At 38.4% G+C, this 23,914-nt stretch overlaps 1 protein-coding gene across 1 annotated transcript; it reads right to left on the reverse strand.

The window, feature by feature from the left end:
* Window positions 1-286: 286 nt before the first annotated feature.
* On the reverse strand, window positions 287-21,347 carry LOC136764328 (probable carboxypeptidase X1). The gene is made up of 13 exons (XM_066718291.1): window positions 20,904-21,347; window positions 13,187-13,296; window positions 12,804-12,943; window positions 12,415-12,499; window positions 11,437-11,587; window positions 10,235-10,323; window positions 9,854-9,977; window positions 6,613-6,809; window positions 5,778-5,957; window positions 3,887-4,181; window positions 3,105-3,244; window positions 2,762-2,864; window positions 287-2,456 (listed from the first exon to the last, which is right to left on the reverse strand). Exons 1-13 carry the CDS (start codon window positions 21,286-21,288, stop codon window positions 2,164-2,166), a joined length of 2,292 nt encoding a protein of 763 aa, XP_066574388.1. The 5' UTR covers window positions 21,289-21,347; the 3' UTR covers window positions 287-2,163.
* Between the last annotated feature and the right edge of the window lie 2,567 nt (window positions 21,348-23,914).

A 23,914-nucleotide genomic window follows, 5' to 3' on the forward strand; every position in this document is an offset into this window, starting at 1 on the left:
ATTTAGTTTACTTATGGAACAAAAATGAGGCTTCGAAATAACTAATTTGATGCTTGAAAAAGTAGCTCCTTGATGTAAAACTCATAAAATTACTCTCTATAGCTATTGTAAATAAATAAATGAATATATGATACAATAGTTTGGCTGCTCCTAGACATTACAAAATCCCTAACATTGCTGACAATACAAGTCATTCACATACATTTTTTCCCCAAATAAAAAATAATGACACCTGTAGCAGGACTGGTTCAACCACGTATTGTAACAAGAAGAAAATGTTTCAGAATCAAGACAGAAACATAGCAAAGCTTTATTAAAGATCCTTTTATAACAGTCACTTGACTCGCAAGGACCTGAGAATGCCAGCATTTTTATTTTCTCTTCCATGAAAGAATGAAAATACAAAATAAAAAATCTGGATTAAAACATTTTAAACAAAAATGATTAAACATTTCCCATATGTTATTCACATACAGTGAGTATAGAAAGTCTACAGTACACCACCTTTCAAAATGTTCACCTTTAGTTGCCTGGAATTAAAATATTTTTCCCATTTATCTACACATCCTATCACACAACTTCCAAGTGAACAAATGTTCTAGAAATGTGTAGAACATTTGTTAAAAATAAAAACTGAATAGCTTGGTTGGATAAATATCCCTCCCTAACAGCAATCTTAAATTAGCTCAGGTGTAAGCAATCACCTTCAAAATCACGTGCCAATTTTAGTGGCCTCCACCTGTATTATATTGTATTGATCCACAAATCTGGCCTGTATGGTACTCAAGAAAGCACACCCTGAATCCTGTTCGATGAATGCAAAGAAATGCTCAGTAGATTCTGTAGGCATGTGGCAAAAAGTTCTATCCTAAAGAAGAAGCTTTATCCTAAAGCTCACAGCTTTAATTGCTGCCAAAGGTGCATCCACCAAATATTAAATCCTAATTTAAATGCATGAAACTGAGGCACTGACACAAGAAAAGGTGAAAAAGGTTAAAGGGGGTGTAAAATTTCTATAGGCACTGTAACTGTTCTTACCAGTTCCAGACTGTAAGAATTTCACACTCACATCTGTTTACTCATGCTAATTTCACATATTTCATCAGTTATCATGCCCTTTCCAACTGCATTGCATCTAAATACCAGTTTACATTGGATTATGTAACCTTTTCTTTAAAGATTGTACATTTACAGCATTGCAGATATTGTGTGTGTTTTAGAATTTTTTCACAATCTTTTAAGCTATGATCAAACAAATTACATCTGATGAAAAGCATAAACACCCACCCAACCACCCCCCCCCACACACACACACACACACACACACACATACACACACTCAAAAAAGCTTTCTGTATAGTTTCAACTAATTTCAGTGAACACATTACAAAGCTGAAGTTCATCTGTTCATCTGTTGTTCTTATTTTTATAAAGAAGTTTTCACTCACTGGAGATTATTCTCTGCATTCTGTTAAACTAAATTTTAGAATGAGCCAAACATATACAAAAAAATATAAGATCAGTATGTAGAATACTGTTGTTAAAGTAAAAGGTTCAATAATTAGTAACCACTTTCTAATGCTTATAAATATAAATGCATCAGAGTACAGATTTGCACTTTGTAAGGTCACATTCTTGAATTAGGCTAGGCCAAAGTGAGGTAATTTTGTTCAGTTCAAGATAACTATGGACACATTGATACAAGTTGAAATAATCCTGTGCCTATTCACATTCCTAAAGCCTGCACTTCCATTCATGTAGTTGTGTTTTTTGTTGCTTAACACCATTTGGCATAGTGGCAACAAAAGGTTGAACAGCAAAGGATGCTGTTTTTGTGTCTGCAGGGATATATATTGAAATGTTACAATTCCACAATATTTATAGCTTGATAAAAATAAAATTAAAAGAGAACAGATGAGGTACAGCACTCAGAACCCTGTTAACTACTTTAAATCAGTGTAATTCCAATCTGATCCTCTCATTCATCCAGTGCTCTTTAATAGATAATTTATTCATAATTCAGTGAATAATGTTTCCTGTATCTAATGCAGATTAGAAACACCTATGCATCCTGCTGAAATGTGGCCCTCAGGGACAGGACATGAAGAACTCTACTTTAGACTGTTTGAAAGACTGTGTAGCAGGGAGCATCTCTTGTCTGGCTCAGGATTGTTGGTACACCCTGCGCCGCCGGTTGATAGCTTTGGTACTGGCCCTCAGTTTACGGAGGCGAAGCTGTCGCAGACGAAGCTGCAGGTCTTTGGGTATCTTGCCTCCCTTGGCCAGGATCTCTCGCAGCCGCTGCTTGGGTGTCTTGGTCAGCCTGAAGTCACAGATGGTGGCGTAGCCCTCGTAGTTCACGTTGCACCTCCTGGTGGAGGGGAAATAGCCTTCTGACTTGACTGTCACCTCATACTCCCCCGGATTCAACAGGCGCCAGTAATCTCCATCGAAGGCTGTGTCGATGGCAGAGCAACAACAAGAATGTGAAATGGCTACCTTTAAACAAAGACAACTCTCAGAGATACCTGAGATACTACAGATATATGTGCTTCTCACAGTACACTGTGGTGTGATAGAGCTTAATATAAATTATATTTATATAGGCCTATGTGTGTGTGTGTGTGTGTGTGTGTGCTATTTTAAATAGGGTGTTTAGCTTTTTATAACAGTCTTGTTCATTGCCACCGTCTATTAAGAAAGAAAAACAATAAGCAAGGTGGACCCAAAGCAAACAAAGTGACGTGACGTGATTGCCTACCAGTTCTAATGTCATGGTCAATGTCATCCACTACAACAATGGCATCAGCAATGCCAGCCTCTGTATCCTTGTCCCTCACAACACCTTTGATGCCTCTGTGGACCTGTGGACACGAGTAGAAGAGAGAGACACAAAGGATGATGGGGAGATTTGGACAGGCGGTAGTTAAATAAAGGTTTGGCACCCCAACGAGAGTTCAGTAGTATCTATGTGAGTGAGTCATGTGTAAATCACAGCACGGTTTATTGAATAACTGCAACTGTGGCAGTGTCATTCAGTGGATTGAGTACAAACTGAAGCTTGCTTTAGAAATATGTTGCTGGGAAGCAGAGAGAGCACTGACCTGCTCCATGTAGATGAGCAGGGATTCCTTGTTGTTTTCCCACTCTATAGGAAGCTCACTGACATGGGGGTACTTATCACAGGACAGCTCCACTGTCACCTCAAAGCAGTTGGTGTGCAAGTAACTGAAGTCATTCATACCTACACAAGAAACAACACGGCTTACACTTAATACTAATGCAATGTCAAACATATTGTTCTGTGTCAAATATACAGTTGAACAGAAAACAAAAGCAAAGCTTGAAATTAACATTTGAGCTAATTTGGTGCCCCAAACAGTTACATTTACAAAGATATGATGCTTCTTTTTGAACACCTCTATAAACATATCTTTCAAAGCTTTTCAAAAGCAGGCTTGTATAATAATATGGAATAGTCTTTAAATAATGAACTAAATTTCATATTACTAGAGTTTTAAAAGCTGACTTTGTGTTTCTATGTTACTCCTTGTACCTTGTGACACAGCTTTCTCAACAGTATATATTGTTTCTATCATTGCAAAATGTAGCTCTTATCTCTAAGGCTCTGCATTCTGTGGTTACCCTGCATCTTGATGTTTAACAAACCTTGCTGTGCTAGCATCTTTTATCAAGAGATTATTTGTTCATAAGTCTATGCAGTACATCATTTAAATGTCCCTTGTTAATTAGTTACAATCTGCTTAGTATGTAAATAGAAAATGATGAGACTGACTGAGGGAACTGCAGCATGAGCGCTACATCACAAAGTGCTAACGCTGAAAGTTGTTGAGGTGCAAATAAACCCAGCTTATTGGGTACTCACTGCCCGGTACGGTGTGCCAGTCGGCTCCGTTGACGATGTTGTTCTGTCGTATGAAATCCTCATAGTGACAGATGCGGCGGTCAGGGTTCAGCATGGCGCGGTTGGTGGTGGCATAAACAGTGGCCAGCCAGCGGAAGAAGCTGTCGTCGGGGGTGGGGGTCAGCTCTTTGGGAGCCCAGTCCCGGGTCATGTCAAATGGATAGGTGACTACCAGTTCTCCACCATGGAGGTTGGCACTCAGGACAAAGGGGATGTTCTGCATCCAGTTGATTACTGCTCGGGTCTCTGAGGCGACCTGTGTTACATGAACTAAGGGTTATTTTCTATTTATTAGCCAAACAGAAATGAGCGAATATTTATTTATAGATTCAAACAAAAACTTAAATACTGCAAGACTTTGCAAGAAGGGTTATACATGAATAGCTATAAAACATCCAAATCCATGGAAATAATGTGTATATGGAAAAATAGCAACCACAGCATCACAGAGTAAATAAATTACATTTAAAACAGACACTACAAGTGTTGCATGTGTTCCAGCTGGAACATTTCTCCATGTTTCTCCATCTTTTATGACTGCAAGCAATGGTGACTAATTATTTAGGGTGACTTTCAGGAAATTTGATAAGAATTGGCTTGATGAGATATTTCTGCCATTAATTAGTCATGCCATTGCTCTTATGTTATTGATTGTTTATTACCTACATGGAAGTTGGACTAACTTACTTTGTTTGGCAGCTGATATTTTTATGAAATATTGTTTTGGTGCCATTTGTAAGTAAAAAATTAGGTAAGAAATGAAATCACACAAATTCTAATTTGCTTTTGTTGTTCATGTTGGCTAAAATGCACTTGCATTCAATATCAACTTTAGCTCAATAAGTTACTAAAGCTGGTGTTTACAGAATATAAAATAGTCAGCTAGACAGGCATGCACATATTTAGTGCACACATAAATCGACAGTAAAAAGGATAAGCTGCTAATTTGTTTTTTTAAAGATGTAGGAGACCACTGGTACCCACAAAGGGTTCCACACATACTTTGATTCAGTGAGACAAAATAATAAACACTGAATCTTTTTGGCATTGTAACTGTACAGAGACAATCTGCACAGATGCCAAGACAGAGTTACTGAGCATATTTAACGTACTAGCCCTGCAGCTCGAAATAGGAGCAGCTATAACAACAATGTATAATATTCCTGTTGTTCTGCCTTTGGCTTCAAGCTCAATTTAACCTATTTACAGAGAATCAAATGACAACGAATGCAAGCATTACAAAGCCAGATCAATTTATGTCCCTCTTTTTTGTGGTTTATTTTACTGAGAAAAGCTTTTTTTAAACAAGAGAACGATTCCCCAGCGCCACAGAAACATTTATTTAAATGCTGGTTATTTGCTTGCAGTGACCAAAGACTGCATGTCGCATATGTTTTCTTTCAGCTTTGTTAAACTGCCTCTCCTTAAGCCTGTCAGCTATTTCCTAATTGCTGTCAGAATGTGCAATTAATTTCAATAAGGTGCATTTTTGGGGGTATTCTTTCAAGCACTGTTTGTTCATTTCAGGGCAGCAGTCAGACTTTAGTAAGAGACTTCTCCCAGTTAGGAACAGCATAATTAAAAGCAACCTGCCAAAACATATTTTCAGTGGCTCCTCGTTAAATCAGTAACTTAGAAGTAATTCCTCAATTCACCAAAAGTAACCATAAGCTAAAATCTAATAAAAACAATAAGTCTGTTTTTAATTAAGACCACTTCATAAGTTATACTATATATTTATAGTGTGTGCATGGTGGAATTGGTGTAAAGTAGAAGTGTGGTATGAAGGAGGTATGTTTGAACCATTGTTTACCAAATGTTCTATTATATACACAGACACACACACACTTACAAATGCATCCTCCGAAGTGTAGTACTCTGGGATGGGAATGTAATGGTTGACAACTTTACTTTTGTCCTGCTCCCTCTCCTGTGCATCCCACATGACAGAATTCAGGTCAGCAAAGTTGTGGTTCATATCGATCCCTTCGTAACTGTAGCGGCCCATGGCCCAGCCGGCTAGCTCTGAGCCCTTAATGGGGTGGAAGGAGATTAGGAAAGCACAACATGTCAGACACAGTAGTTTGCAGAAAGACTGTCGTTTAATGCATTTTCACTGATTAGGACGAAGCTTTAAAACTTTCAGTTAAAACTATTCATGCTGCCATGATAAAAAAAATCTTACTAATATAATTAACAATGCTATTACTATTATTATGATTATTTGTTCTGATGTCTGAGTCAGGATTATTGCAAACTGTAAAGTAATAATGACATTCTGAAATAGGTGAATCTTTGAAGCATCTCTACCATAAACCCCTAACATGATTAAAATCTAGTAATAAAACCAACAAAGAGCAGATTGGAAAGTATTTGTCTCTAATACATGGGAACAGTGTCTTCCGGCTTTTATTCCAATCAAGCTCCCAATAACGTAACTGGTCTGATTAACTGGATTAATTTAATCCATCTCTCCAGGCCACAAATGATGTTCTAAACAGTGCTCCTTAAATCAGAGGTTTTACATGTGTCAACCGTGAAATACCTCAAAATGATGTTATGTATGTCTCACTGATAAAATATCTAGAAAGCTGGTACAGAGACCAGAAGACACTGTGGCTCTCCAGGGAAGGAATTAGAGCGTTAGAAGCCCTACTTGCATTGAAAAAGTACATAACACTGCTCACTTTTTTGTAGGCCATCTCGTAGCCGTCAGGGTTCATGGAGGGCAGGAGGTGGATGCGGGTATCTTCCACCAGTCTGACGATGCGCTGGTTTCCCTTCTTGTACTCGCGGCACATGTACTGCATTAGGTTGAGCACCAACTCCCGGCCCAGGACTTCATTCCCGTGCATCCCGGCCACGTAGCGAAACTCCGGCTCCCCTGCAAAGACACGGACACCAGGTCTGAGGTACTGCCTTATCCTGCAGGAAATACTCTCCAAAAATCAGGAATACATTCTATCCCCACCCGCCCAAAGTCAATCAAATCAGAAGACCTCACATCACTCACACATCTCAATAAATGAAGAGAAGAGATGACCTAAATTATTTAGGAGCAATAATTATATGGGATTCTACACTTTAATTCCAACCTCAGCAGGCTATTATTTTTCTTGAAGATCTAGGGGGGAAATTAAGGGCAACAGTTATTACCAGATGAATTTCTTGCAAAACTCTTTTTCATATTAAAACAAAAATCTGCCAATAAATAGTAATAATAATAATAATAATAATAATAATAATAATAATAATAATAATAATAATAATGGAACTGAGGTTCTAATTCAAGACAATTATATTAATCCTACAGAGCTGACTAATAACACCAAATACTACATTTTACAGGTAAATATACAGCCAATTCTTTCAAAATCCATTCAGTCCTAGAATGAAGTTGATTGGTAGAGATCTAATGTGTAGCAGTTCTTCTTATTTCCCTTCAAATAAGTTCTTCCACCTGAAAACTGCAGATTGATTAATGTCCCCACAATGTTATTAGTATTATGGAGAACTTTAGTAAAAATATTTTTCCTCCCATTACCAAGAGGGGCACGCATCAGTTAAGATTATTTTTCTGTACTTGAGGTCATCTGCTGAAGAATCGCAAAGGAACACTGTGGTCCCTGCGTTCATAGTTATTTTTGGAAAGAAGCGCCTCACAGGTTAAACACTCCTCCACTGGAGCTGCTTGACCATTGACTACCAGCTTCTGTTCAGAATCAAAACCCTGCTCTGTTATAACAAAAGCCTTTTCATTAGCTGGGTTCACACTAATCTCATTCCTGCTCAGGTTTCCAGTTCTGAAATGTGCAGGCCAACCGGGCATTTGCATAGAGCTTCACAAACTGTTTATTTCAAATATGACCTCCCTCTTTTTCTTGCTTTGAAGTGCATTTTTATACTTTTATTAATTTTGTATCCTTCAATTAAAATCACAGGTTGTGCATATTATATAATATTGTCAGCGTTCATCTGGAGTGAAAATTATTTTGCTTATATAACTTTGTTTTTCCTACCTTGACTAAGACGCCTGTGTTGAGAAGAGGAAAGCATTTTCTATAGGTTCAAAGTTTGTTTTTCTTTCCTGTTAAAGCAAACATGACTAATTCATATCAGTATTTCATCCCCATCGGAAGTGTGTAAAAAATGATGTTGTTGTAAGCTGTCTAAGAATGTCCTGTAGCTCAAATGAATGAATGCTCAAACTGACTGGACAGCTGCATTGCATTTTAAAGATGGTGCCTTTGTTACTGACCACCCAACCAATGCAAATAAAAAGAGCCATCTGCTTTGATGTAACTTAAACAGAGCAGGGTAATATTATTAAAATATTGTAAATTGGTCCATGATTCCTTAAACATCATTTCCAACAGGATTTTAAGACTATAAACACTGTCCTGCAGAATAGTTGTGTTAATAACAAGGCATCTGAATGTTTGGCCACCTGTATTGTTGTACACTCTGGGGATTTCCTAAGACTTGGTTTACAATTACGGTCAGATTTATTATTGCTGAGTCCAGCTGTAGTGAGTGTTTTTCTTGAAACTCTTCTCTGAAGTGAATCACAAACTGAAGTGGTCCTGGGTGTAACTTGTATCCAAATGATCTGCCTTTTTAACTGGCTGGTTAACTCACCTCACACTCCTCACCTCCTCTTGCTTTTAAAACATTTTAATTCTAACAAAAACAGACCAGTCACTGTAGCAATAAATGGAAACAATAGGTAGCATTTTTTTAAACCCTAAGTGCAGATGCTAAACACAATTATTTTGGCTACTTGTTCACCGTCTTCCTCCTCACTCTTCTCTGTGCTGAAAGCTCTAATGATTGTACAAATTGGCAAATGTCCTCAGTTCAGTACACATAAACCCATTTCTTTTTTGTAATACAGCCAATACAAACCTTCTCATATTAGTACATCTGGACAGGGCTTTGCATAAATGATAAGTGAGCCAACTTTATACCTCTACCACTTGAACAGCAGAGTGAAGTACTGAAACATTGTGCTATTTGTTTCCAATCCAGTTAACCAATGCAAAGAATTGCATACATTACTGGGGCGCTGTCAAGACATTCCACATTTTTGAATATAGGATACAACAGAATCCACTAATGGGAAAAAGGTTTCAAGAAATAATATTTTCAGAAGATATGCTTGGTGTTCATATGATTTCTGAATGAGTAATGTAAAAAATATGTTTATGATTGAACACACTGTAAAAAAAAGTCATGCATGGGTACCAACAGCAAACCAGTTGGGTGCAAAGTGATTTATAAGGTGCAGAAAGTGAATATATAAACCCTTTTTTATACAAACCCTTTGAACTGTATTTAATAAGTGACCCAGAAGAGGTTTTAGAAATAACTATGCAGCCAACTGTTTATTCGGTCTCTTGAAAACCACACTGTAGTGATCTAAGAGGGCTCTGTCTTCTCTTTAAAACCATTGCACATAAGTAGACAAATGAAAAGAAATGGAACTGAACATATTATTTTTGTATTTTAATTTTGAAGTACATGTAAACACTTCACTAGACAAATTCTGTCCATGGTCTCAAGTGTCGGGGTTAACCGTGGTTATGAGTACTTCAGTTCATTGTTGTTGTAATTGTTATAATTGCTTTTGTTGTCATTATAAACACAGAAGGGGGCCCTTAAAACACAGATTGCTAATGATAATAGCAAGTGGAAATTCTACCCCTATCCTTGCCTTTAATTAAAAAACAAACAGAGTGAGTGTATTGTATTCACCTCAAGGTCAAACCTTTGGAAGCTCAGCTCTGAAAGTAATATTAGACAATCCTTATTCTGCCAATTAAGTTGTATTTGGACATCTGTACACTCTGGAGACCGGATACTGACTACTCTCCCCAGACATCTAGGACAACAGAGCCAGCAGCTTGTACAGGGTCCAGTGTCACTCACCCAGTTCGTGTTTCCCTGGATTGTCCGAGATCTCCATGACATACAGTTTGAGTCCCATGTAGCTCTTCCCTATGCTGTAGATGCGAGTGATGTCAGGGCATTCCTCATTGACTGCTTTCATCAGCTACGAAAGGAGAAACGGGCATCAGGACCTCTCAGTAACACGCCACTTCTTTTCACTCAACACATTAGAACGAAAGCAACTATGGAATATGTCATGACAAAAAAGCGAATTCAGTTAGTCAGTGTTACTGTCCCCCGTATGAATTTAATGACCTCTATGCTCTCATTAATTTATTTTACAAGTTGCTCTCACTGTAACAAAGTAAGTGTATTTGACTGAAGGCTTTCTATTACAGATCAGTTAAACCATTGTCTCACCTTTCTCATTTCCTTGTAGTTGTGGTGTCTGAAATCCAGTTTATCAGTGGAGCCCTGCTCACTTTCCCAGCCGTAGGCGTTGTTGGGATCTGCAGAAAGGAGAATGAAGGAATTTCTGCCATCATTTGTGAACATCTGAGTCATTGTGTGCATTTCACAGCAAAACTATTTTTTATAGAATGTGGTTGCTGGGTGTCCATTAGTTGCACAATCATCATAACAAGCAGACTTTTATAACTTGTAACATCTGAACTTTTTGATTCTGTAAAAAATCTACTAAAATCTAGTTTCCTTTTGTTAATACACAGATCCGTTAGACCTGCCCAATAAATTGAATCACATGGCTGTTCACAAGCAGCATATTAACACTCACTCACTCATGAAAGAAAATGTCCTGTGCTTTAAACTGTTTCTATTTAAGCATCGTCAGTTGATTAACGCTGTCTGTGTTCTGTGAATACTTGGCTATAAGACGAAACACTACTTTCACCATCTACAGAATTGGTAACAGCTGCCTCTTTTAGGCAGTTAACTTCTGTGTTAAATAATTCCTCAGTTTTAATACAAACCCCTTTTAAACTTTGCACATCTCTAAGCAATTTCAAAAAATGTCAAAAGGTGTATTTAAACAATGTATTTGGATTGATATGCAGCAGCAGAAAACCAAGTCCTCCATAGATATTGCCAGCTTTGCCAAGCAAAATAAATGATGCCCATCGGTGTACAGAATTCCATGTGGATATTGCTGGCTGGGTTAGCTCAATGAAAAACTTTTTGATGGTGAGATTGTGGACTCCACATTTAATTCTCTTGATGTTTCTTTTAACAAATCAGTTTATTCTATTACCATTTATACTAATCATAATTTTTTTTTTTTTTCTAATTATTCAAAGCACAAATTCAATGAAATTGAAAGGCTGCAGGGATATCTAGGGCATAGCAGTTAAAGAAAAAAACAAGTCACATAAAATGCAGTTCGTTACTCACATTTAACACTTGCAATTCCAACTTTCATGTACTCTATAGCCTTAAAATGTTCCTGACAACTTTTGAAAAAAATAACATGCATCTGGAAACAATTTTCTTGTGGAAAGATTTTCTTGTGTATGCTGAGCTTTGTACCCTAATGGGAATCAGTGCATGAAGACAGTATGTTTTACATGGCTGCTCAGTGGGCCTTCTTTGGCCCCAGGTGGCAGTACCTGGCAGGGGACAGCCCAGGACCTCAGCACGCAGACAAATGGTCCCATTCTCATACCAAGTCTGAGGGTTGATGCGAATGTAACGTGCCACGACCGGCTCAGGGAGAGTGGCCAGAACAGCAGTCTCTGCGTCAACATTGCCCTCAAATATCTAAAGGCACAGTTCAGAAGAGAGAAATCAGACACATTACTGCCATTTGCAGAGTAAAATTCTCCTTCTGTCGATTAAAAAATCTATATTGATACTTTTCATGATAATAACAAGAAACACACAGCACCTAATTTCAAGATTAAACAAAAAGAGTTAGAAAGAAGAGAAAATGAAAGCCCTCCTACCTTTGTTCAGTAATAAATGCTGGAGGACATTGTGGAGGGGTATTTTTGTAGGATAGTTTATTTATCTTTATTATGTTACAGATGCAGAATAAGGGAGTGAGGTAAAGCAAACTGCATCTGAATGAGCTGATTTCTTTTGTATGTCTTGCAAAGGCTGAATGTACTGCTTGAAATAGGAGAGTGTGGCAGCAAGATCTTTCCAAGAAGCGCCCTGCTGCAGCCACTACTGAGAGACAGCCAGGGAGACTCTCTGGCTTGCCAAGAGTAATTGAGCTAATCAAAAAATTGGTTTGTGCCCAGAGAGTCTGTCCACCGCTGCCGAGATGAAGGAGTCTGAGCCAGGCTGGGCCTTGTGAGCCAGGAGTTACTTTTCCAGAGTGTGGCATAATTGACCCACCACCAACTACCTAATAATGTTATTATTTACTAATTGCAATCCTTGAATTTTTAACACAATGTTAAAATGTTATTTTCAATTTCCAATCACCAACAATATGTGAGCCTGAAGTCTTTGTAAATATTATTGCGTTTGATTCATGATTTGCAAATTTAGAAACAACAGAGACCAAAACAGCCAAACATGTGTCAGCCAGACGGTGCGCATCTCTGCCATCAGTGTGGATTTGTGCAACGAATACTTACAGCCTCCTCTGTTCCGTTCATGCTTTTAGTCCAGCTGTATGTGTCGTTACTGAACTGGACCTTATAGGTATGGACCCAATCCCAGCTGTGGACAACAGAAATAAGATCAGTTTCAAAACCTGTCCTGTTCGTGAAATCATGTGCTAGGGTGTGCTATTTGTGTGCTATTTTTAAGACCGCTTCCATCTGTTTTATTCGTTCATTTCCTGAGTGGTCAGTCCGTGCAGGCAGCTTAAGACCATTTGCAAACACAAAATCTTGTTATATGTCCGTTCTGTACTAGACATGTTCCTTTAAGGATTGTGGTTATTTTTATTCACTAAAATTGACAACCAGGACACTGAGTGTTAAAGTCATTGTAGTCAAGAACCCAATACTACACTGCTTACCTCCAGATGGAGTTCCTTCCCTGCAGGATGACTCCAGTGAACAAGGTTGGTCTCCGGGCATCCACCTCCAACCACTGGTTAGTGTCTTTGTGTCCCGCACACCAGGCCCCATCGTATAAATCCCCATCCTCAATGCCGGACTACGCACAAGGACAGAATACCATTGGAGACAGTGGGAGTTTAAAAACTGGATTCACAGAAAACAAGACGTTACGAGAAGAAAGGGGTTTACTCGACAGCATTTCACTGATGTCACTGTTTGTGGATGCTGGTTCTTTCAGAAGTGCCTTACAATTTTCTCTGGGTCTGCTAGGCCCTTGACTGAACTTTCTCTCGGGCACAAGAAGTGAAGAAAGCCCCATCAAAGCCAGTCTGCTGCTCACCTGTAAATTAAGTCTACCCCGGTGAGCTCCCAGTCCAAACCGCTCTGTCGAGGAGGCGCGTAGCTGTGTATCCGAGACCCGCAGAGACTCCAGGCCCAGGGGAGGGCAGTCTTAAAGACAAGACAGAGGGGACACATTATGTATCCATGTGCCTGTACACCAAGCCACTGTTTGATCCATGCAGACATGTGCATCACTAGTTCTGCTATATTTGTCAAAATAGGTTGATAAATCAAAGCAATCAAAGACTGGATTTGTATAGCCCAGGGTTACAGAGTCATTTCTACAATTTTTACTGCATGCAACAAATCACAGTAAATTGACTCTGCATTCTTATTTCCAGGTACGAATGACCTATTTATTGCATTTACATTTAGAGTTAAAAAAAATTATTTACATTATAGTATCCTGGTATAAAGTTTGTTTCACATGTTTTCTATGTCTTTTAAGTGACAAGATAAAATGATGTCTGTAGGTATCTAGCCATGTATCGAAATAACGAGTATATTCAATAACCTCCTACTAATTCACAGAATCCCTAATTAGAAAGACACCACACAGTCATTGTTAAAAAGGTTTTGCTGTAGCCCATTGCTTTTTTAGAAGATTTTTCTTGTATGTGTGTGTGTAGGGAATGGGGCTGACTCAGCATGATCCTGCCAACGGCTTATTTGGCTGTGTTTAAAACCATAATACCCTTTTGCCTTTGAAGCCTGCTGGATCACGGCACGGCACATTGTCCTTGAAAAACTCCACAGCTCTCATGGCACAACAGCTCTTGCCAAGAATTCCCTCGACACTCACCTCTTCCTCTCTGTGCCAGAAACATGTGATTCTCTGTTGTCAAACTGACCCGCAGTTTCTGAAACGGTGCGACTGCAGAGAATGAGGACTGACTGCATTACAGTAACACCACCGCTCACGATTAAATTGAGATGTCTGTTGTTACAAATCATAATATGTCTGGAAGCTTCATGGCTCTGTAGAGCTTTGCAGCCGGCCTGAAAAACAGGGGGCCAGACGTAGAGATGAAAAGCAGAACTGCTCCATGTAAACTGAGCTTCCAGTTACTTTGCTCCTGCAGCCAATCCAGCAGCTGAAGTCGGCTGATTCTAATCTACAGTTTGGTGCAAAATACACTGGATTCTCAAGGGGGAGCAGTTGACACAATACTCCTGCCCTGTATGCTAAAAACAATAAATGTGCTTTGAGAGAGAGGCCTCCAAAGAGGGAGAGAAGGTTTATTCAGTTCCTTTAGAACGTCCAGGAAATTTTGTGAGATAAGGGAGTGCTTTATATAAAAAAGCAAGGGGAAAATTAAGTGAACTGAAGCTAACCAAGGGGGACACACAATGTCAGTAGTAGATGCATGAGATGTCCTGGAGTCTGGCAGACAACACACCAAAGTGAAATGTGTTTGTTGTACAATGCAAATCCTATATGTGTTCTGTGTCTAATATAAGTTATGTTAATCAGACTATATCCATGGAAAACCTTTCTGTAATTAAGGAACGCAACTCATAGGAAAAAGAAACGGATGATTCAATAATTCATCACTGGCCTTGCAAAACATTTCTTTAAATATTATCTTAATTTCACTTCATTTCGAAATCTTAGTAGATATGAAATATGAGATGATTATTTTTTTATCACACAGTGACTTACATAAGCACATGAGTATGTGCTTTAAAATAAAAAAATAAAAAAGAGACGTTCTAGACTCTTGGGTGAGTTATTTTACACATTTAAAATATAACATATGACTAAATATGAACTAAATCTCCAAAGTATCTGTATACATCTTTATAAATTAAGAACTGTTCACTGCAGATAAGAAAGTTCAGCATTTCGCTAAAAATAAAAGTTGAATTGCAGTTCACTGTTGTCTATCATGCCATAACTGTTTCTGAACAGCATGCTCTATACTCACTCAACCCAGTTTTATAACTATCCATATACTTGAACTGTTAGTCCTCAACTTTCTGGCAATTGCAATACACTGCCCTGCAGGTTCTTTCAACCACATCTGGTTTTTATTGGCTTTTATGTTCTTCTGAGGAGCATGGCCTGAAATTGTGCAGCTATCAGCAAAAAAACTAACAAAACAAAAATACAGCTTCCTCCCAAGGAGGCACCACACATAATTTGAAAATACAAAGCATTTCTGAGCCTGAGAAAACCACCTCTGGTTTCAGGATCAAAGGAAGGAGCACCTACAAGACATCTAAGGTGTAATTAAATTGGTGGGCTTTTGTGATGCTTTTATTATCTTTCTCTCAATAATATCAATTTGCCTTTGTCTAGCTTGTTCTGGTCTCTTGTTATATGCCTATTACTTTATTACTTTTAGGAATTATATTTCAGATAAAAAAGTTATGTTATGACCTATATTATGTTTATGTTTATAATAAGATTGCTACACAACTTAAACTAAATCAAAGAGGAATCAATAAACTGTTCTGCTGAAACCATCACCTGCTCAGTGAAAGGACAAAATTCGAATTATTGAAGAAACTGCATGAGAGGATGCCCTATCTTAGGATGGGGCATGAGCATAGCAGAATAAAACAAATGTAGAGCCTTCATAAAAATCCAGTTAATTAAATATGCAGTTTAGTTTTTCTTCTCTCCATTTTCTAAAAACACAGAAGATGTAAATGGTTTTGGTTGAAGCAAGTTTGGATTTGTATTTTTTTATCTCTGAGTAAAGGAATGAGGAAGTGAAGAATACATTTGTCAACCTTGATTATTCACAAGTGTGGGCAATGATATCTGAAAGCTTTAAACTTCTTCAAAGTTTCAAAACAAAATGTGATTCACATTAAGTACAAGGGGTATCAATTATATATTTTTTAAATACAAAAACAGTCAACTAAGGTGACCATGCAGGGTTGGTTGTACGCCAGCTGCTGTATACCAGAGATAACATCTGCAGGAAACAGGAGCCTTGCTGCAGTTTTGCTACATATGTAATCAAGAAAATAATAAAATTGTCTTACATGGCAGACGACCTTGTAAACATCAGGAGTTCTCTGAAGCTAAGGCACATTGTAGGATCCTAAATTGGATAATATCTTTGCTATACCCCTGTCTGGGATATGGCTGAAGAACAGCAGGTAGAAAGAGAAGATTAAAGATTTGCAGAAATTTACATTTTCTGCTATGAAGTTGTTCACTGTGTAACCATTTGGATACAGGGCACAGATTTAACAGGCAACTGGAATTCCTCTGGACACTTCTGGGTTTATAGCTCCATAAAAAAGACTAGTGCTCCACATATCCCATCCTTGGGTGCCATAGTTAATGAAATGCCTTGCTTTGAGGAATTCAGATGAGATGTTAATCTTTTGTTTATTTCCTGTAATTCATACCCATGTTCCAGCCGGCCTGAAATTAGTTACTAATTAGTGCCTAACTAGTTTGTTATGACTACCTTAAAGGAAACAAGACAACACTGTTTTGTTTTATACAGTTAACAGATTCCAAAATGTGTGATCTTTTATTCATTAATCTGTGGTCAGCAAGACTTAAATCAAATGAAAATGAATACAAAATAAAATATTTGGCATCTACAAGTTAATTTCCTGTCCTACAAAATACTAAAAGGCTGGAGGTTACACACCAGCACTCTTTTTTTGACCGTTTTTATACACATTAACTTATTTTGCAATATGTAGTTAGTGCAGACTTTCAACTGGTGATTCAATGGACAAACTACTACTCTGAAGAAATTGTCGTTCAATTATGCATGGTACTCTGCATTCGTTTAGTGTTTAAGTGACAGTGGGGAAAGCCAATCACTTTTTATTGGTCTTTTTTAATTTTAGGATTTCTGGAAACTTTCCAAGCTCTGGGTGAGGAGTCTTTATATCCTGGTGGTTCATACATGTCATTTAGCAAGTAGAACCAAAACCAGAAAAACCAATAGGTCCCTGAGGACCAGAGTGGAGCACCTGTGAAATGTGATGCATCATTTACCAATTCCAACAAAACTATCATCAGACCTCACATTATGAAGAGGGGGATGTGTAAAAGTGGATGCAGTTAGTTAAATAACTTTGCAAATACAGCTGGAACTCTCAACAAGAGAATGAAAACTAAATTCAAAGACCTCAACAGCTGTGGCCTGAGCATCTCTTTCACTTTAGTTGGAACAAATACAGACTCCTACAACCTCCCCCCTCCCAACTTCCCTTAATTCCAGCCCCTTCCTCACATCACACCAACCCTGCCAAAGGACGGCAGATTGAACTGGGGCCCCCCAAGAGCGTTATGCGAGTGTACTCGGTTTGGGACTGAGATAAAAGACTTTTGCTTTCCAACCTAGGACTTAAAAAATAACATTAAAGTAGAATTGACATTGGGGAGAGTGTGGAGGAAAACGAGGGGGGGTGAGGGGCAGGGATTTCAAATGAACCTCTGCACCCCTGACCACCATGTTTCAGTGAAAGGGAGTGTGTGGGCTCTTGATGTCAGCTGTATGGTATCAGTAGCACAACAGACAAAGACATAAAAGTTAATGCCATATGGGGTCATTCATTTTAACACTGCATCTTCAGTCTTCCTGTCTCTTTTCCTCTCCTATGCCCTGGACATTTCTTATTATTTGCTTTAGCTTTTCCTCTGCCACAAAGCCTACATTTCCCTTATCTTTACAATCTTTCCAAAGAGCACATTCACTAAGCAGACAGAAAAATACAGACAAGCAGACATGTTGAAAGAGAAACAGAGACAGACAGATAAGCAAAGAATCATATCAACACACTGATAAAAAACTGAAAACTTAATAATAATAAGAAGAAGAATAAGAATAATGTGACATACAGTATGGCTTACTTAATGAAGGCAACCAGCTCATATTGTTGTCATTAAGGTTTCATACTGTATGTGTCACTGCTCAATACATACGTCTCAGAGGTTTATTCTGTGGATGTTTTTTAATGATCCTGGGTTTCTTGGCTTTGCTTTGGGGTTTCTTCCATACCTTTCTTGGCTTCTGTGCTAATTTAAGACTCCTGGATGATCTCCGGGGCAAACTGGCTACAAAATTAAACCAGCTTTTACACAAAGGTGAACCATTATAAAGATTTGTGCAACAATAGAAAAAATTGGATCTGTTAAACAAATCTGTTCAGATATGAGTACAATTGTTTGAAATGGCCACCGGGGGAACAAGTCAAAATATCAAATAACAACTTCTTTTAGAGCTGTCAATAATCCAAAGTAAATAGATTATTAGTGCAATATTCATTTTGTTAGCCTAGCTCTGTATGTTTTTAGTTGTGCATGAGTAGTGTTTTAAAATACAGTTACAACCAGTAAAGCTTAAAGCTGCATTGCTTACTGGAAGAATGAAGTTGCATTGTTTAAACAAACAATCTTTGTTTATTGCTCACTTTCAGGATAAAGTATTAGTCCTGTCTGTGGCCCCAGCTGACTACATAATATATGCTGTGCTGTCCACTGCAGAATGATAAGACTGTGAATCATCACTTATCCTCTCAGAAAAAAAAAAAGTCCATACCCATTATGGCAAATAAATAAAATGAACAAAATCCCCTACAGCTGTGTCCTCTAACGACAGGACAATTGCTGAGGCTCTTTTATTGAGCTTTTCATTGTCAGTTCGCTCCTTGACCAGCACTCCAAAAGTTCAACATGATCTCTGAGGCACTTTAACAAAGACTTCTCTCAGTGGTCCACTTTGTCCATTGTAATTCTCTATGGATGAGGGAGCGCAATGCTTACTGACTGACTTACTTACTTAGCATTTATTTTGTTAGTGTCCTGATCCAGAAACATCTGACACGTTACAAAATTGAAATACATCCTTCCAAAATATTTTTTCATGATGTAGTTGTGTATCATAAGCAAGACCCAAGTTCTAGACCCAAACAAGTAGCAGGGGTTTGAGAATGACTCATGTGGTAAAAATATTAAATAAATAAACCCAACAGAATGACCCATAGCTGTACCACTCACTGATGGCAGCTGGGAGACTTCAAAAGTGATGAAAAACACAGTCCAATCAGCGCCAGGATGTGGTTGTGCAGAGTTAGATGGGGATCCTTTGCTTATGGCATGCAAACAGCTGGGTTGTATATGTAGGAGTTGTGTCTGTCAGGCCATTAACACAGTAATCCCCTGCTGTATAAGTTCTGGGACTGAAGTGAGGAAACAAGAGATTTTGCTTGACATCGTATGTTTAAGAGGACTAATGTAAGTTTCTTTGGAGGTCAGCGTGAGGGTGTGTTGGCATGAATCCAGCAGAAAAGCAAAACAGGAACCCAGATTGGGGTATAAAAAGGAAAATACTTGGCACTCGAAATTGACCAAACAACAACCAAAACAAAGGAACAATTTGGACAGGTGAACTAACCAAACCCATGCCCACCCCTCTAACTATTCCTCTAAATAAAATAATTTATTTTGTCCAGAGAATGAGAATCAGTCCTAATTAGTCCTAACAGTCCATATTATGGTCAATTTCTATGCTGACTTTCCAATCATGACCAGTATTGTCTTAATTTTCTAAATGTAATCTAAACTTTGTTACAGTATTAGATGTTATACTAGCAAGACCTAGATTGATGTTTAAAAATGGGAAACAAATACACTATTTATAGGAATCAAATATTTTTCCAAGAAACAGGAGTAATGGCAGCAAACATTTCAAACGTTGTGCTGAATTTTGAGTTCATCTTGGTATAATATTGGTCCTGCAAAACCTCAAAACTGCTCCTAGTGGCAACTTAATTTTCCAAGTCAAAGTGATTTAAAACATTAAAAGTGCTTGAATATTTCCATACAGTGTGGTTTACTCCTTAAATAAGAGGTGATCATATAAGTACTATTCTAATATTTCACATTGAAATTTGATTTTCAAAGCTCTTGAACTAAACTAGACCAACAGCAAATAAAATGCATACAATACATTAGAACACTGTTTAACCCAGTGCATTATATATGTCACAAACATTCAACAGTCTGGACAAAGACAAACATATATTATACCAATTTAGCAGGTCCTTATATATGACTAGTAAGTCATGCTGGGACCTAAGGGTTAACGCCTTCGGAGATATGATAATAAACTTCAGTTTTATTTCATCACACATTTGTTTTGTACTAGGCTACTTGCCAGAGATATGTTAATGAAGTGCCAAAAGCAATATTATATTACAAGTGACGCTTTAATGTAGCCACTTTTCATATTTTAATACTACATCAGCCAACATTTAGCCACTTAAAATACCAATACCACAAAAGCACATATGCATTTCTGATACTGACAAAAAGCACACAACTGCAAAACAAACGAAACAGTTTTAGGCTACTATGGATGGTTAAAGTATTGCAGCCTATTAAAGAAAAAGAAGCATAATGCAAACGCGTCTCATTTGTCAGCTATTGCAACAGGGAAGGAAAAGCAGTTCGTTTTCCCATATGGTTTCTACTTTTTAAAGTATGTGTGTGCATGGGTGCAATGTTAAAGACATTTACATACAAATTGCAGTGCACAATACATGTGGCATTCTTGTCAGTGATTTGTCAGCGAAATGCATACAGAACAGCAAGCCTATATAAATACACCCTTTTGTAAAGATAAACACTGAAATTGCATTTGCAAATATGAAGTAAGCATTCATGCACCAACTATTCTGTAAAGCCATGTCACTAAATAAACGAATTAAATAACTAGTTGCACAACACTCACCCAGTTCTTCTGTTTCTTCTTCCTCATTATCATCCCAGACTCTTTTTTCAACCTCCTTAGCAATGCTCTCATCCAAATCTTCACTATGAAAACTAATAACTGTGGTATTATTTGGTGTGCCGGCTGTTGGCAGCGGGGCTTTTGTGCTTTCACTTTTGTTTAATGCTTGCTCGGGTTTAAAAGCACTGCTGTTGCTACTTGTGTTACTCTTGTGATGGTCCAGGCTGCCCGTGTGATCAATACTGAGCGCTTCAGTGGGGTTCACTGCACTGCTGCTGCCAACAGTGCCATCGATCAGCAGTGGAGCGCCGTCAGATGCCCCCATGAGAAACACAATTAAACCCCAAAACACTGCTCCCACAACCAAACCTTTACCCTTCAACATCCTTGCAAAAGTACCAAAAAAAAAACCAAAGTTTCTGAGATAATAGAGTCCACCAATCCCCCACCCCTCCGTCCCCCCAACACAGCCAAAATATGCACAACCAATGTAGTGCCAGGAAATTCCTTACATATATATTACCATATTGATATGAATAGAAGCAACTTCAAAAATATATCCGAATATGTAATACTCTATTTTGTATATATATATATATATATATATATATATATATATATATATAAAAGTTTTGCTGGGAAACCACAATAGAACCGACCAGCTTTTTATTACATGAACAAACCCACTAAACTCACTACCACAGAGGCTGTTGGCATTGGGGCAACTAAGAGCTATAGTGGTGCTCCTGGTGGTTTTATGATTAGCTCCAAAATAAATTAATAGACCTATCTGGTTGTATTAATAAATAGTCCAATTTAGTTGGAAAGAAAACTATGATGAGAAGTGGAAATATTTGGAAGAGAATATATATGACGCTTTAAGGACCAAAGTGTGTCCGATGCACAGTCCCTTCAAATGGAGTTCCTGAATCATTTTGTCTTGGCTCAGCAAAATAACTTGGCAGTGGATATCATTGTGTGTTCTAGTCTTCATCACAATACATCAAAGATGATTTTCTGCAACTGCATACAGTGAGGGAAAAAAGTATTTGATCCCCTGCTGATTTTTTACGTTTGCCCACTGACAAAGAAATGATCAGTCTATCATTTTAATGGTAGGTGTATTTTAACAGTGAGAGACAGAATAACAACAAACAAATCCAGAAAAACGCATTTCAAAAAAGTTATACATTGATTTGCATGTTAATGAGGGAAATAAGTATTTGACCCCTTCGACTTAGTACTTGGTAGCAAAACCCTTGTTGGCAATCACAGAGGTCAGACGTTTCTTGTAGTTGGCCACCAGGTTTGCACACATCTCAGGAGGGATTTTGTCCCACTCCTCTTTGTAGATCCTCTCCAAGTCATTAAGGTTTCGAGGCTGACGTTTGGCAACTCGAACCTTCAGCACCCTCCACAGATTTTCTATGGGATTAAGGTCTGGAGACTGGCTAGGCCACTCCAGGACCTAAATGTGCTTCTTCTTGAGCCACTCCTTTGTTGCCTTTGCTGTGTGTTTTGGGTCATTGTCATGCTGGAATACCCATCCACGACCCATTTTCAATGCCCTGGCTGAGGGAAGGAGGTTCTCACCCAAGATTTGACGGTACATTACCCCGTCCATTGTCCCTTTGATGCGGTGCAGTTGTCCTGTCCCCTTAGCAGAAAAACACCCCCAAAGCATAATGTTTCCACCTCCATGTTTGACGGTGGGGATGGTGTTTTTGGGGTCATTCCTCCTCCTCCAAACACGGCGAGTTGAGTTGATGCCAAAGAGCTCGATTTTGGTCTTATCTGACCACAACACTTTCACCCAGTTCTCCTGTGAATCATTCAGATGTTCACTGGCAAACTTCAGACGGGCCTGTACATGTGCTTTCTTGAGCAGAGGGACCTTGCGGGCGCTGCAGGATTTCAGTCCTTCACGGCGTAGTGTGTTACCAATTGTTTTCTTGGTGACTATGGTCCCAGCTGCCTTGAGATCATTAACAAGATCCTCCCGTGTAGTTCTTGGCTGATTCCTCACCGTTCTCATAATCACTGAAACTCCACGAGGTGAGATCTTGCATGGAGCCCCAGACCGAGGGAGACTGACAGTTATTTTGTGTTTCTTCCATTTGCGAATAATCGCACCAACTGTTGTCACCTTCTCACCAAGCTGCTTGGCGATGGTCTTGTAGCCCATTCCAGCCTTGTGTAGGTCTACAATCTTGTCTCTGACATCCTTGGACAGCTCTTTGGTCTTGGCCATGGTGGAGAGTTTGGAATCTGATTGATTGATTGCTTCTGTGGACAGGTGTCTTTTATACAGGTAACGAGCTGAGATTAGGAGCACTCCCTTTAAGAGAGTGCTCCTAATCTCAGCTCGTTACCTGTATAAAAGTCACCTGGGAGCCAGAAATCTTGCTGATTGATAGGGGATCAAATACTTTTTTCCCTCATTAACATGCAAATCAATTTATAACTTTTTTGAAATGTGTTTTTCTGGATTTTTTTGTTGTTATTCTGTCTCTCACTGTTAAAATACACCTACCATTAAAATTATAGACTGATCATTTCTTTGTCAGTGGGCAAACGTACAAAATCAGCAGGGGATCAAATACTTTTTTCCCTCACTGTATGAAAGGCGTCATATGCAACATTCAGCAGAAATGAACTGAAAGCTGTGGACCTAAACAGCTTTATGGTTGTTAACAGTGTGCTGTGTACAAACAGATCCCAGTGAAACACTTGATTATTCTAAATTGTATTAGATGGCAGTGTTGTGATGCCAGTGCCCTACATTATCATATTGAAAACTAAGAATGAACACTTGGGGCTTAATTGAAGTTTTAAGTAGGACAGGGTATCAAGTCTAATCTTCATATATTCTTTTATTTTTTTACCTCTACAGGGAACAAATTATTTTTGGCTGCACTACTTGTACTGCTGACACATGTGGATCCCTTTCAAGTATCGCATTAGATGTTGTGCATGGATGTGTTGTGGTTGTCTTGTTTTTGTTCAGATAG

The sequence above is a fragment of the Amia ocellicauda genome, chromosome 12 (genome assembly GCF_036373705.1).
Source record: "Amia ocellicauda isolate fAmiCal2 chromosome 12, fAmiCal2.hap1, whole genome shotgun sequence".
NCBI classification, from domain to species: Eukaryota; Metazoa; Chordata; class Actinopteri; order Amiiformes; family Amiidae; genus Amia; species Amia ocellicauda.

Coding starts and splice junctions, on each gene's coding strand:
- LOC136764328 (XM_066718291.1), bottom strand. CDS start 21,288: ATGTTGAAGGGTAAAGGTTTGGTTGTGGGAGCAGTGTTTTGGGGTTTA. Junction 13,297..20,903: donor AGAAGAAACAGAAGAACTGG/GTGAGTGTTGTG, acceptor CTTGTCTTTAAG/ACTGCCCTCCCCTGGGCCTG. Junction 10,324..11,436: donor CCTGGGCTGTCCCCTGCCAG/GTACTGCCACCT, acceptor TCCTTTCTGCAG/ATCCCAACAACGCCTACGGC.